Source organism: Anopheles merus, chromosome 3L, assembly GCF_017562075.2.
Source record: "Anopheles merus strain MAF chromosome 3L, AmerM5.1, whole genome shotgun sequence".
NCBI classification, from domain to species: Eukaryota; Metazoa; Arthropoda; class Insecta; order Diptera; family Culicidae; genus Anopheles; species Anopheles merus.
Genome location: NC_054085.1, coordinates 13253380 through 13268998, shown reverse-complemented (window position 1 = coordinate 13268998; position 15619 = coordinate 13253380). Strand labels below are relative to the sequence as shown.

At 40.9% G+C, this 15619-nt stretch overlaps 2 protein-coding genes and 1 long non-coding RNA gene across 3 annotated transcripts; 1 reads left to right on the top strand and 2 right to left on the bottom strand.

Annotated features, from left to right (window-relative positions):
* Positions 1-991: 991 nt before the first annotated feature.
* LOC121600673 lies at positions 992-4136 on the bottom strand. Its single transcript, XR_006005861.1, has 2 exons — positions 3640-4136; positions 992-3102 (listed from the first exon to the last, which is right to left on the bottom strand). It is a non-coding gene; the product is annotated as an uncharacterized LOC121600673 (long non-coding RNA).
* On the top strand, positions 3101-6111 carry LOC121600671 (sodium/potassium/calcium exchanger 4-like). The gene is made up of 4 exons (XM_041929503.1): positions 3101-3440; positions 4126-4649; positions 4720-5470; positions 5558-6111. Exons 1-4 carry the CDS (start codon positions 3344-3346, stop codon positions 5881-5883), a joined length of 1698 nt encoding a protein of 565 aa, XP_041785437.1. The 5' UTR covers positions 3101-3343; the 3' UTR covers positions 5884-6111.
* A 5731-nt stretch (positions 6112-11842) lies between these two features.
* On the bottom strand, positions 11843-12966 carry LOC121599563. Its single transcript, XM_041927444.1, has 3 exons — positions 12766-12966; positions 12544-12705; positions 11843-12478 (listed from the first exon to the last, which is right to left on the bottom strand). The coding sequence occupies exons 1-3, from the start codon at positions 12853-12855 to the stop codon at positions 11915-11917; spliced, it is 816 nt and encodes a 271-aa protein (XP_041783378.1). The 5' UTR covers positions 12856-12966; the 3' UTR covers positions 11843-11914.
* Between the last annotated feature and the right edge of the window lie 2653 nt (positions 12967-15619).

Below are 15619 nucleotides of genomic sequence, written 5' to 3'. Positions count from 1 at the left end.
CGATCGCACCGGGCGGATATAACCCACCATCCGGTGCGGTGGTGTGTCATCCTGTATGTTGCTGATACGATGAAACAAAGCGGAAGGTTAAATTGAAGCGCTCGCATGACCGTTTACTCATTCGGGCTGATAGTGATAAGACGGATCTCTAACCACGCAGCACAGGTGAACAATGAGACTGTTTGTTTTGAAATGTTTGTTGTTGTTTATTTTTTAGTGCGTGTGATATCTTGAAGTTTGATTTACCACGCGGATGTTGGACCAAACCGGGAGAAGAGAAATCAATGTTTAAAATTATGAAACTACTTTTCCCTAGGAGAGTTTTAAGGATGAACTGTATTTTTAGAGAATTTTGAAACGCGTTTCATTGATTAATCTGTGTTAAGTAAATGTATCATAATTTTTAATAGTTTTATTATACATTTCGTTAATTTTGTATAATTTGATATGGCTAATGCTTCTATTTTGCTTTACTCTCTAATCAGGCTTTTATTCAATAAGAGTATGGAAATTTAAATAAACAAAAATGGAATACTTTATTACAACAGCTAATCCAAATCGAATCACACTCAGTACAACGGAATAGCAATTCAAACGCATTTCAACGATTAGGATTCCCGATCTACTTGCCTTGCCTACATGTTGAAGGTGTTTCCCGAGGCACAGTCCCTCCTCCCCGGCCCAACAGTAGCAGTGCTGCCATACGGTACAGCTAATGATTAGCTGAGTATTAGTTAAGTGTAGAACGCTTAAACCTTATACAGCACTATCTTGCAAACAAATCGCCCTCTTTCCCCAACACAGCAGGAACTTCTGTTTCGTTGCCCAGGCCGTGATGTTGGTTTGTGTTTGCATGCGCATTTGTGTGATATTTACGTTTGACCCTTATGGATACGGCAGACCTGCCGATCGGATTTACATTATCCACTATTGTTGATGTCTATTTGTTGTGACTACATTTTCGATTTTCAGTGCATGTTTGAACTTTTCATTTGATTGTTTGCTTGATGATGATGGTGGTGGACGGTGGCATGTTGGTGTGTCGTTTTTGGTTTCTAAAATTTTGATTTACAACTATCGTCTATTAACGTAACCGGAAAGGGATGTGGACGTGATAGAGGGCGACAAAGACAAACAGCGTTGCATTCGGACAATGAAAAGGAAGCCCCGGCTAGGTTTTTTTGTTGCATTTATTGCAAAGGAAGGAAGTGAACGTAAACTTTACCAGGGGTGCGTTGGAAACACTATTACGGTTTATATAACACGCCGTAGCGAATATTGAAAATATTTGGCACGGTTCGCAATCAAAATAAAATACTCTTTAGCGATTTAGAAACAGCGCCCAATACACGGTTAGCGTGAAATGGTTTGAGTGTACAATGCATCCGAACTCGTCTCTTCCGAGGACGTCTTTTGTTTAACTTGCGCATAGCGATATTATTTGAGATAAGGTCTACTAGGAGACTGCAAGCAGGAACTGACTAACTAAGAAGGATGTATCAGTCACTAAATTTTAAAATGATCAATTAATGAATTATTATAATTTAAGGAGACTTCGGGAGTCTCTATAATAAGCAATAACTTCCGTATAACAACTTTTATCGTTTTCAATATGATCGTGTGTGATCACAGCCTTACATTTCAACGTTGGAACACCTCGGATAGATAAGGTCACCATATTAGCACACACAATTCAGACATTGAAACAACAGACAACCCAATAGGATCCATTCTGGGGAAAAACTGGAAATAACAAACATTAATGCATGGGTGTTTCATAATCCAACTTGTACTGTAATCTCAACCAACAATGGTTATCTTAATGATTTAATACATCAATACAGACTACATTCTGTGAAATGCGCCTCCCTTCATAAAATGCACAGACTTAATTTGTTCTTATCTTGTGTTATCATTGGCACTGCCGGCTTTGCAGAGCCCTTCAATTAATCTCAACGCGTCCCAGATATTCCGCCCTATCTAATTTGACTCCGCGTGATCGTGGCAGCCAGTCCTCCGCAGACAGATCTTGGTCCGAATGAGTAATGATTCTTCTGTTGCATCAAGATGTCAAACGATTTTCAGTGCGTATCTCTCATATCTCTTTAGCGAGTCCGGAATATCCGCCACTACAAACGAGCGGAAGAAAACAGTGACCATGACATCAACGCTTTGATTTTCTTATCATACTGTAAGCGGTGCCCGATGTTTTCCTTCCTGCTCTGTGCGTACCGATGGGCACAGACTGCGTTTTGGGGTCTCGAGCGAATGGTTCTCCCATCAGCGGAGTAACGTCCACAAATGACTGATATCGAATGGCATTTAATGATGTTTCAAGTGTCATCGTTTGTGAGGGGATCAATAAAACAATCTCCTCAACACACACACACTCGACCCTAGTCGGCCCTTTTCAGACGCTCTGTGGCTTGTGGGTGAAGTTGGTTTATTGGTTCAATGTTAAGGTTTTCTAGCTGTTCGGCTAGCTTGCGTTAAGAACTGTTGAAGAGATTAAGAGAAGGTGGCGCCCTACACGTTCTCACCATTAGGCAATATCTCCACGAGGTGTGTGTGTTCGGATTGATTACCTGCCGAACACTTTCTCCCGGCACAAAACCGGACACAGCCCTGAAGTCGGAAGCACTTTTTGCCTGATGGTGGCCTCATTAAAGCCTCATGTCACAGCGAAGTCAGCTGCTGTTGCATTCCGGATATTTGTCTGACGTCTTAGAGCACCCTTCGTAACCGGGCCTCTGTGTACCGTTGCCCGCACTTAAGCGTCGGATTCCCACCACTTTTAACTGCCCCCTGATAAACCCCTGCATACAGCGGAGCAGCCAGTTGTAATGTGACTCGCACGGAGGCATCTTGCTGTAAAAGAGTGTTTTCGTACGAAGCCGGAACAAAGATAGAACGATTCGTTTGGCACTGGGAGGGCTGGGAACAGCTGATGGAAAGCCGCTGACAGTGCGCCAATGACGGGGTTCCCGTGCGTTCCGGAGAATTTGCGGTCCCTGGTGGACCAATTACGTTTGCCGATAGCGCAGCGAAGACGAAAGGCTAGGGATCTGTGTGGGCGTCCCGCCGTCATATCAGGTGCAATATCTGGGAGTAAAAATAGGTATGCCCATTAGAACCACGCCAATCAGACGCAGTCAGTCGCACTTCAGACTCAATTGGAGTAACTCGGTACTCGGAGCGCGCTCTGCCAGACACATCGAAGGAGGCAGTGAAAGTGGTTTGTTTGGGCAACGTAACTACGGATAGTTCCAGAACGAAGGAAGCTAAATTGAAACAAGTGTTTTTTTTAAGAAATATTCCTTGTGAATGCTAATGTAACAAAACGATGGTGCAGCTGTGGAATGGCAGTCGTAGAATTGTTGCGAGTGCAACGCTTCTGCTAGTGTTATTGTTGGGTGTGCCCAACGTTGCCGCCATATTCGGTAATAATAGGTTTAAGAAATGAGTTTAAGAAATGGCGAAGTGAGTGAAGAGGTTTCGTATGAAAATATGTTTTTTAAGTATTCCAGTAAACTGTGTGCAAACATGTCAATTAAACGAAATAGCTTGTGTTATTCTACAACATCTCCGTCCTCGTACCAAATTCACAACACAAGTTTAAAATCACAAAGAAACCCTTACCTTTTCTGCACGGTGTTTGATTAACAAGGTTCTGTTTAGAAAGTAGGAACAAGTTCACTTATTTACACACACACACACATACACTCGCTAACCTTCCTCTCTATCTGCTGCCGTCGAGTGTTTTGTGACAGAAGCAGGGCAGCCTTCTTAGATTGGTGGTGGAGGTTATAAAACTAAGAAGTCCTTGAGGAAAAGCGCGAAAAAAGCAAACAAAGTGGAACTCTCGTTGTGCTTGAAAAACGTGATCAATGGCGTCCACAAATACGAGAACATACAGTAAACACAGTGTAGCAAACCAAACAACGCCAAGTGCTGGCGGGAGTCCGCGAGACGATACCGTGTATCACGACCACAGTGGGAACTATAATCGATAACTGGCCTTTCCGCTGGCTACTAGATTGATTTGCCTAGCGCCGTCAGTCGCCGTCTGCGATGATGTAAATTTTAGGTGGTTTTAATTTTACATTCTTCCCTTCTGTTTTGCAGTGCCCCGAATATACACCAGCGGAGGAGCTGTGGCCAATGTTACTACTGTACTGTTGGGCGGTGGTTCGTCTGTTGCCGTCAGGGCTACCATCGACTTTTACCCCCCGAACACATCCGACACGGCCACGGGGAATGAATCTCAGAACGCGTCCGGTTCTCCGTCGATATGCATCGTGACGAGCAGCCTGGACGACTTGCCGCCCGACCTGTTCACCGAGGAGCAGCGACTGCAGGGTGCCATCGTGCTACACTTTCTAGCCACGATCTACTTCTTCATGCTGCTGGCGTACGTTTGCAGCGAGTACTTCCTACCGTCGGTCGAATGTTTGTGCGAAGATCTAAAGCTGTCGCAGGACGTGGCGGCCGCCACCTTTATGGCGACCGCTACCTCAATGCCGGAGTTCTTTACCAACACAATCAGCACGCTGGCAGTAGACTCGGACATTGGTGTCGGCACGATCATGGGCTCCATGCTGTTTAATACCTTGGGCGTTGCCGCACTCGTTGGTTTGCTCACAAAGATGGTAAGTTGGGCCCGATAGTAATAGTAGTTCCCGAAATGATTGCAATAAAATGTATCCTTCATGTTCACAGCACGTGCAGCTGGATTGGTGGCCACTGACACGCGATTCCATTATCGTCACCATCTCCACCACGCTGTTGGTCGTGTGCGTGTGGGACGGTCGCATCGAGTGGTACGAAGCGATGCTCTTCAGCATCACTTACGTGTTGTACTTTGTGGTGATGTTTAAGAACGAGTCGTTAAAAAGGATTGCCATGCACTACATCCAGAACCGGTGGAATCTTTGCGGACGGTTGGAGCCAGAGCCTGAGGACGGCACGATAGACGACAAGGTGCCGAAGAAGTACAACATAGCCATCTTAGGGCACGCTATAAATGGAGTCCTCGTTGGGATGGATGTTGAATCGGCCAAGAAGCTTCCCCCGAGTAGTGAGTCTTCTACGAGTGCACCGATCGAACCGGTTGATCCATCTCGCTCTAACAGTTCAGTGGAGTCGGTGAAAAGTGTGAAGTGGAGCGAGTTGACCCAACTTCCAGAAGCGTCTTTTGCTGGCTGGCGAACGATTATGTGGATTTTTACCTGGCCGTACCGGTTTGTCGTGTTCCTGACCATACCGGACCCGCTTCGCTTCCGTAAGCTTTACCCGCTGACGTTCGTGTGCTGTATTGGGTGGATCGGGGGGAGCGCCTACCTGGTGTTTTGGATGATCTCGGTCATTGGCAATACGTTCGGCATACCGGACACGGTGATGGGCATAACGTTCCTTGCGTTTGGCGGCTGTATGCCGGAAGCAGCATCTGCAATCACGCTTATTAGGCGAGGTAAGTCTTTGAGCCTTCAGACATGGACACTTCCCTCATACTAATGGGTTTTGTTTGATTTCTTTCTCTCTTTCTCTTTCTTTCAAGGTAATGGCGCAATGGGTGTTTCCAACTCACTGGGAGCAAATACGCTCGCAATATTGTTCTCACTCGGATTGCCCTGGTTTATCAGGACAATGATCGACGGCGGTCCGTCGACGGGAGCGTACATTGCGATTCAGTCGTACGGTATCCAGTATTCGGTGCTCGCCCTGTTCGGAGCTATCTTTACGCTCTACGCCGTACTGTACGTTGCCAAGTATACGCTGCGAAAGATGGTGGGACTGGTGCTGGCCGTTGGGTATCTCGTGATCGTAACGTTTATGATCCTAGTCGAGCTGGATGTATTTTTCCCTGCCGACAATCGATGCTAGGGCGTGGACATCTCGTCGTATAGATAGTTAAAACGGGAAAAACTGTAATATAAATAAAGTACGAAGTAGAGTACATTGTTAGGACAATAGCTCCACTGAATGTTGAATTTAGCTGCTAGGAAACTCAAATTATTTTTCGGCTCTTTGGAAGAAGAGACGAAGAGCATAATGAGCAAAATGAGTTGCTTTGTAATAAAACACATGTTAAAAAGTAAAAACAAACCCGTTTAAAACACTTTTTGTAAACGTATGATAGCTGAAAGCCTGAAGGGTTGTTTCACACGATAGATATTGATCTTGACCGCTTTAAACCAGTTCCAAGCGATATGATCTTGTTTGCCGGCTTTATCTGCACACCCTCGTAGAGATATTAAAATCACTCACATGCCCACAATTGACGTAATAAACGTCTCTGCTGGTAATCAGATTTATTTTGGGGGGACCAGAGACTGTTTGACTTGACAGCAACGACATCTTGCATGTGAGATGCGCAGATATCAGGGCAGGTGCAAGAAACGATTATCAATAATTAATATCATAAAAGATACCTCACGATGGAATATTACTGACATAAATTGTACTGCCCTGCGACTTAACCGGTCACCTTAGGTCATAAATGAAATAATACACTTTGTCCACATTCGACCAGAAAGGTTGACCCATTTGCGATCGCACCGGGCGGATATAACCCACCATCCGGTGCGGTGGTGTGTCATCCTGTATGTTGCTGATACGATGAAACAAAGCGGAAGGTTAAATTGAAGCGCTTGCATGACCGTTTACTCATTCGGGCTGATAGTGATAAGACGGATCTCTAACCACGCAGCACAGGTGAACAATGAGACTGTTTGTTTTGAAATGTTTGTTGTTGTTTATTTTTTAGTGCGTGTGATATCTTGAAGTTTGATTTACCACGCGGATGTTGGACCAAACCGGGAGAAGAGAAATCAATGTTTAAAATTATGAAACTACTTTTCCCTAGGAGAGTTTTAAGGATGAACTGTATTTTTAGAGAATTTTGAAACGCGTTTCATTGATTAATCTGTGTTAAGTAAATGTATCATAATTTTTAATAGTTTTATTATACATTTCGTTAATTTTGTATAATTTGATATGGCTAATGCTTCTATTTTGCTTTACTCTCTAATCAGGCTTTTATTCAATAAGAGTATGGAAATTTAAATAAACAAAAATGGAATACTTTATTACAACAGCTAATCCAAATCGAGTCACACTCAGTACAACGGAATAGCAATTCAAACGCATTTCAACGACTTTCGATGTTTGCGATCCGTTTCGCCACAGTGGGACTGCGGTAGCGATATATGGTACGCGATGTTTTAGTGCACAGTCGGTACAGTTGCATGGTTGAGCTGGACATACAGAAATAACAAAAAAATGCTTTTGAAAAGATATGAATGATAAGAGTTATCTCATTGGATTGATAGATTTACTAGTTGTTATGCTATTAAGATTACATTTTCAGACTAATGGTTAACTGTCGAGTGAATATCTTTTAACAGCGATAACCCTAGTGCCACACATCAAGCTTAAACGACTGGAAAATCAAATCTATCTTCTATCTTCTATCTATATATATAAAAATCTCGTGTCACGGTGTTTGTTGCGAGCAACCTCCGAAACGGCTGGACCATTTTCAACAAAACTTTGCACACGCCTTATGGTGGTATGAGAATAGGTTTTAAGACTTACAGAATGTTTAGATGTTACACTAAACTTAAATTATTAGCAATTTTCTAATCCCATACCAAGAGCAGTATTGTTGTTGTCGTTGTATACAGCACTTTGACAGTCGGTGTTAAGTACAGTTTACACTGGTGTACCCGTAGAACAAATTGGATCAGTTGGCGAGATCGCATGAGGCCTCGCAATCGCGATAGCTTTTTAGCGCTGGTACAGTGAACCCTCTCTTATTTGAGAGGCGATGGGACTCTCGAATAAGAGGGGTTTTCAAATTACAGAGGTTGAAAGTGAATGAAAGGTCCAAACAAACAAGAAGGAGACAGAACATTTAGTATGCAGCCTTAACTGTTGCTATAGGAAACTGCAAACAGAATCGCTAATTTGAGCATACATCATGCAATAACCATGGCAACACCATACACAAATAAGAGGGATACAGATTTGAGAGGTTTTCCAAATAAGAGGGGCAAAAATGTACTGAAAATGAAGGGACTTTTAAAAATGTTCAAATAGGAGGGGTTTGTCAAATTGGAGAGGTGTCAAATAAGAGAGGTTTCACTGTATATGGGTACAGATATTCCCCGATATACGTGATTATACGATTCGATATACGTGATTTTGTTATACGGTATGTTCTAAATTTGACAGTTCTTTGAGAAAATAGTACAAATTTGTCATTTCGAATGTAACAGATTGAATACCTTCGTTTTGGTCGAATTTTAAAAACCATTTCAAAGGATACAGATAACCCTCGATGTTCGCCATACACGATATACGCAATTTCGCTACACACGTTTTTCTTAATTTGAAATTTTGTACAGGCGTCCCCCGAGTTACGACCCCCTCGAGTTACGACGATTCGCAGTTACGACGATTTTGATTTTGACAGTTAAAAGTTGTCATTGAGACGAAATTGATGTATTTTTTTGAATTTCTGTGCAGATAACCGTTACAAACATATTTCCTCAGATTCCACAACTCCCCAATTTTGAATATCTATATCGTGTAAACGGCTTTTGGAGGAAAATTAATACTTTATCGTATATTATTTCAAATAAAATATACGATTTCATAGATTCCGACTCTTCAATTTCAGCTATAAACGTTATATTCACAGATATTCGACATACGACTATTTCGACTAACGCCTTGCTTTGGGACATTCTTTCGGTCCCAAATACAGTCGTATCTCGGGGGACACCTGTATACTAATTGGACACATCAAATGTCAATCTCAAAATAAATTCCCTTTTGGTCAAATTTTAAAAACCATTTTAAATGGTTCAAAACTGTAATTTTCAGTTTAAATCAGATCAAATATCTAATTTAATGGCTAAAACCTACCCCATCAAGCAGAATGATACGAAAATTAGCTATAATTTGATCGATAACTTCGAAATTCGACTCACGCTAATATTCGAGATACGCGATTGCCTCCGCATTAATAGCATATATCGGGGAGTACCTGTTTATGGTATATGGTGAATGGGTCTAATAAATTTCGTGGTAATCCAAAAACACAGTCGCACGCAAACGGATGATTGTCATAGATCTTAATTACCTACTGTGACTACGAAAAATATGAAGTATCGAAGCTGTGAGATTAAATCATAGTAATCATTGTAATCATTGTTTTTGTACTCCTCGGATTGCAAATTCTTCTATTTTTAATTAAAACGAGACATAAATTTTATCGCGTGTGAAACCGGGTAAATCAGCTAGTCTATATACAGTCAGTCCAAAAAGTATTCGTCTAGCTGAATATTTTACAGAAAAGGGCGAATTATGGCCGCAATACGTATGGGCCGATAAAAGTAATGATGAGGTTTGATAAAGGGACCATCAATACACACGTTTTGCTAAAAAATAAACATTTAAATATTGCAATAGCAACCAAAATACATAAAAAACTAAAAAAAGTCGTTTGATGGGCGCGCAAAAAGTATTCGTCCATCTAGCATTTTAATTATTTACGCTGTACAAACACTACGTAGACGTGAATTAAATTTATTATTATCAATCTACTCGTGACTTCCTTCTAAATTAATGCATTTATGTTGTTTCAATTGCACTTCAAGCGGTCAGAGAGGCACTAAAGGCGGGAGAGTTAAATGATTGGAGCATGATGGCGATCTTTGACTTATGCATAACCTATCCTACCCATTTTTGAAGGTTACAAAATGTGTGAGAGGCTTCGTTCCTTCATTTGATCAGAGTTAGGCCATTTTTCTGACACTAATTGAGTGACAAACTGCCATGTAAGCAGCCATCCTTGACGGTTAATCTAACGAAAGCAGTGGTTTAATGTCCAAAAAATCAAATTTTACCAAAGAATCAATGCATTTTGTGATGGCCAATAAGATCAGGAAAAGAGATGGGTCACATTTGGTTGATGGGTTATGCTGCATTTCATCGTAGCTGGTCATGTAATAGCTTGAATGAGTGAGTTATTACAAACATATTTTGTTTGAATAATACCATACACATAAAGTGGCCAAATCTGTTAAGGTGCATCAAATAATTCAGGAATTTATTCCAAATTAGGCTCTACTAACATATTAAAACATGTTTAAACCGCCATGGTCATACGGCCGACATGTACCATAGCGAAAACAGTCTACTAAGATGCAGCAACAAACTCTCGTGTAACGGTAGCACCATGGTGTCATGATACTAGGACTCAGTGAGGAAAGGTTGGCTAGAAAAATGATTCAAAATGATAGGAGACGAGATGGGGAAACATATTAATACAGGTTTTAAGTACTTTGAGTCCCAGTTCTGAAAAATTTTACTTAAAAATGTATTACATGTTTCAAGAACAGTCGAGCTAGAGAACATACAGAGCATTGTCATTTGCTCGAAACACCAAACCAGCTGAAACCAAACTGATGAAAATGATTTAGTAGACTCTCAATATGGTATCAGTTGCCATTTTTCAATTGAACTTGGCCACGTAGTCCGGAAATGCAATATTTCTACCAGAGAATAATTGGAACAAGTCTTGTAGGATGAGTGGATCAAAAATACGCCTTTTTTAAGGTTCAAATGAGTTCTTGCGTTGTGCATGTAGTCACCAATAGTTATAAATGCAGTAAGGAACAAGATCAGGACATTTTTTGATTCCATAATCTTTGTTTTCATACGCATATTACGCCAAAGGTCTGATGGACGAATACTTTTTGCGCACCCCTTAAATGACTTTTTTTAGTTTTTTATGTATTTTGATTGCTATTGCACTATTTAAATGTTTTTTTTTAGCAACACGTGTGTATTGATGGTCCCTTTATCAAACCTCATCATTACTTTTATCGCCCCATACGTATTGCGGCCATAATTCGACATTTTCTGTAAAATATTCAGCTAGACGAATACTTTTTGGACTGACTGTATATAAAAATCTCGTGTCACGGTGTTTGTTGCGAGCAACCTCCGAAACGGCTGGATAATTTTCAATGAAACTTTGCACACACCTTATTGTGGTATGAGAATAGGTTTTAAGACTTACAGAATGTTCATATATTACACTAAACTAAATTTAATTGGAATTTTCTAACTTCCATACAAACAGCAGCTTTGTTGTTGTTGTATACAGTACTTTGACACTTGGTGTAAGATCTGGCGGTTTACACTCGATGATCGGATACTATTAGGATACAGGTACGGTACAATTTTCCCAAAAAGGAAAGCAGTGATGGATTTCTGTTTTTTTTGTGAATAACTAAGTTTTCCGGGCCAGCTAGTATCCATATAAAAATAAAGCTCCATAGCTTCACTGGTTTGCTCAATAGATGCCGTTTTAGAACTTCTTCTTTTGGCTCAACAACCGTTGTCGGTCAAGGCCTACCTCTGTACCACTTACTAGTGGGCTTGGCTTTCAGTGACTTATTGATCCCCCCATAGCAGGATAGTCAGTCCTACGTATGGCGGCACGGTCCATTAGGGGCTTGAACCCATGACGAGTATGTTATTAAGTCGTACGAGTTGACGACTGTACTACGAGACCGGGTATTTTAGAACACAGCGTTATATATCATGAGTCGTGTGCCGTCTACTAAACGAAGTCTTTTATGTTCCATTTAGGTTGAGAGCTTGAGCCGTTTGGAACCCATTTAGTGGTCGTTTAGTGGATTTGTGGGACTTGGGAACCCTCTGTATTGGTGCATACATAAAGGCTTGTGCTTATCTACATTTTATAAAGAAAATGGAGACTAAAATATCGCTTGAATTTTTCACAGAAATTGTTGCCTCTTGTCTCTCACTGTGACACAGTAATGTATATTTTAGGGTACTAAAATCAAACACAATCCAACCGTCAGCTTTGAACCATTTAAAATTTTACATATTGTTGGTAGCCTACTATAATCGCTAGACAGAAGGCAATTGCAATCAGTGCCCGTTTTCGATAGTTGTAAAATGCTTGAGTTAGTAATTCGCAACTGTCACACGCGGTAGATGGTTTCTTTTCCTCAGTGTGTACACTTTGCGTCGATTTGGTGCAGAGCTGAATTTCCTCTGTCACCGTTGATCGTTCAGCCGTTTTGCAGGATATTGGTTTCACTTTTCCCTTGATTGCCTTGCTAATGGTTGAAGAAGGAGCAGAGCGTTTGCGGGAACGTTGTTCCACGGGTGTAGTTTGCTCAAGCTGCTGACCCTCGCAGGGGGTATAGTTTGCGGGAGGTTGCTTGCTGCCTTCAACCTGCACTGAGGGTGGATATTGTATCGTAAGCTTTGCCTCGATCGGTTTAATCAACTCGCCATCAATGGTGCGTAGTTTTCCAAAGCGCAAAACATCCCCCGTTTTCAGCTGCTGCGCTTGCGGTTCGCTCGCTTCCTCACTGGCCGGTCCAATGTATTCACCATTCAGGTACGTCCCATTTGAGCTGCAAAGATCCTTTTCAAGAAGTATATGATAAGTTATGAATAGTGTTTCAGAACACATTTCAACCGTTCAAGCACCTTAAGATACAGCTTTCCTTCTTGAAACAACAGTAAAGCATGAGTGTGGGACAGGATGCGATTCTCAAACAGTAGGTGGTCATCCAGTGTTGTGTTTAATTTCTTTTTACGATAGCGACCAATATGCTTTTCGTTTCCTGGTGCGATCATGAAGATGCGCGTCTGCAATACAGCGATGGTGAATATAAGTTGCAGAATAATTTTCTGAAAACAAAAACATACCTCGAAAGGATGAGAATTTTCTGTACATTCCAGCTTAATTTCACAGTTTTCTAGCGCGTCAGTGTTTTCAGTTTCAGCCATTTTGCACATCAAGACAGGGCGAGTTTGGCTTCTACAGTTGTTTTGTATAGGTTACTAGGATTGGAACAAAAAATCAATTTGAACACGTTACTAGATCTAGATCATGTTCAACAATGGGTCCTAGAATGTGCCTACTTTTTAACCTAGAAGTTTGGCGCTCGGTTAACATAAGTTCTAATTGGTGCTGCTTCTTTCAATAAAAAAATCACTTAATTAATTATATCTAGTTCTAGGTTAATTATTCCGCAATGTTTCTTCATTAAAGGAACCGACTTTAAATGACCAAAAAGTCCCCACACTCATCCGGCAGCAACCATCATCATTAGATTTACCGTTTGTGCTACATTTGCAACTTTATTACGCCAAGCCAAGTTCAGCACTGTTACGTGTAATTTCATTTTTGTTTTTCAACACATTTCCCCCCGCTCATTTTGAGCGCATAATGATTCACCCACATTTTATCCGCTTCAAAATGATATCTAACACCTTACCCCGTCTCTCACTCCCTCTTTTCCTTAAAAGACGATCAAATCTCTACGCTCTTCGTGAAAGATTCTTCATGATCTAGATCTCAATTATTCAGACGTTTGCCGGAATTGGCACCCAGTACAGTCAGACACAGCACATATCATGTTTTCCTCCCTCATTATGCACGTATCGTGGTAATGATAAATTTCTAAAAAGAAACTTGGCTACATGTATGATGTTTTGAGTGTGGCAGTCAAATTATGATAACTATGCGCTCGATTTGGTTTGCTTTGAACCGCGCGCATCAATTGATCGATCGCCACAACGTATTAGGTGTGATATGATCGCTTCTTTGGAAAATGGGGAGGTTTATAAAAAAGTAATAAAAAAAACAGGTAAAAAGGCCTACCTCCATTTCACTTCTTATTGGTGTAATCTTTATCATTAGTTTATAGATAGTGCAGCAGGTGCAAAAAGTAGTGAAAGTTTTGTTAGGAACGAAGCACCATCTTCCATATGTTGTTATATGTTTATGGTTTTGTTTGTTTTGGTTGCACGTTATGTGAGAATTTTATGTCTTATTAAATCATTTATCGTTCGTAGTTTAGAGGCTGTTTTGTTTTGGTTTCTAGCACAGCTCATGGATATATTTTTCTTTTAGTATATTGTATTGTGACATCAATATCCATTCTTTCGATGCAATAATTACTTGGCTCCAGGATTATCTATTGATGATAAATCAAAATTATGCAAAACTATCAAAATCCGCTTTTATATAGTTTATAAACGTTATATTATTAAAGATATAATAACATCGCCATAGTCAAACAAAACAAAATAAACAACAAGAAACACAATAATGAATAAATAACAGACTATACTATAGACTATAAAAAAGAATAATATACTATAAAAAAGTAGTAAGAATAAGTAAATTAGTAAAAATGTAACAATGTAACTGTTAACAGAAGAAATCTCCGGGATTAATTCGGTTAATAAAAACACGTTAAATGTGTAATTCATCACGCAAAAAACAAAACATAAAATGAACAAGAAAATCCAACCAATAAATCATATCTTCCAATACAAAAAAACCGCGAAATGCACTATAGCGTTCATGCGATAATTGAAATTTTATTAATGTTATCCAGCACCGCACCACACGAACTGTAAAAGAAAATTCCCCCACATGGAAGAAACTAACAACAAAAAAGTGTGCAGAGAAATCGACAGCCGCCAGTCACTGAGTGAGGAGTGCATTATGACGGATACCGGGTACCAACTGGCAGCAATGTTTAGATGGACGGCCTTCGCGGTCAACCTAAATCACCGCCCAACATACACATACACACACTCTTGTCCGAAATTGCCTTCATTGAGGTCGATGGTTGGTTTGGGGTGATGTTTTTCTTTTCCTCTGCCATGGGGCTGTACTGTCTAATTTTGGCCTAAGTGTGTGATTTATTTGGTCATCAATTAACCAAACCGAGCAAAAAAAAAAGATGTAAACGGACCGAAAACTTTTCCCGGGAACAAAAAATACACACAACATTTCACCTGCTGTCGATTGTAAAAAACTGTCGTAGAGAGCGATCATATGGTTACACACGCTTGCGGATTTTGTCTAGCGAATTCACAAGCGGGAGAGATTTCGAGCCAAAGTTCAAACAGCGTTGACGGTACAATGCACGCTGGCTGCGGGTGCTGCGTTGTGATTTGTATCGAGAGAAGCGCGTCCCATTCGCGGTTAAACTTTCGAAGCGCGTGCGTCACGTTCGATTAAGCAAGTCGTTAGCAAAACTCCAATTCCAAAGCAGCAATGTCAATTCTTTACTTCCGGAACTCTTCCTCCTTTCTCTTTCAGGGAGATGGGGAGGGGAGGGTGTTTCCGGTTGACAATGGCACAAAAAATGAGCACATTTACATTTTGCCAATATGTGCAAACGAAAAAGAAAAAATAAATAAATCACTAACCGTACACATCGTCAAAATCGAACTTTTGGGGTGTGAGTTTTGCGATCCTCGCAGTTGCAGAATTTTTAATTTTTATGTATGAATATACAACAACGATTTTCCACTTAGCAAGAGAGGAGAGAAAGAGGTTGAAGAGTGTGGTATAAGAGGGGCAAATAAATTCGTTGCGATTCACCGGGCAACGAGCGTATGCTTGACCACCAATGCGGTTGATTGGAGCTGCGGCAAATCGGATCGATGGCTCGAGTAGCCCATTAGCATCAAAATGCGATCAATAATCATCCACGCTCACCCGCACACGCACGGTTGCATTTGCACTATGGCAGTCCGG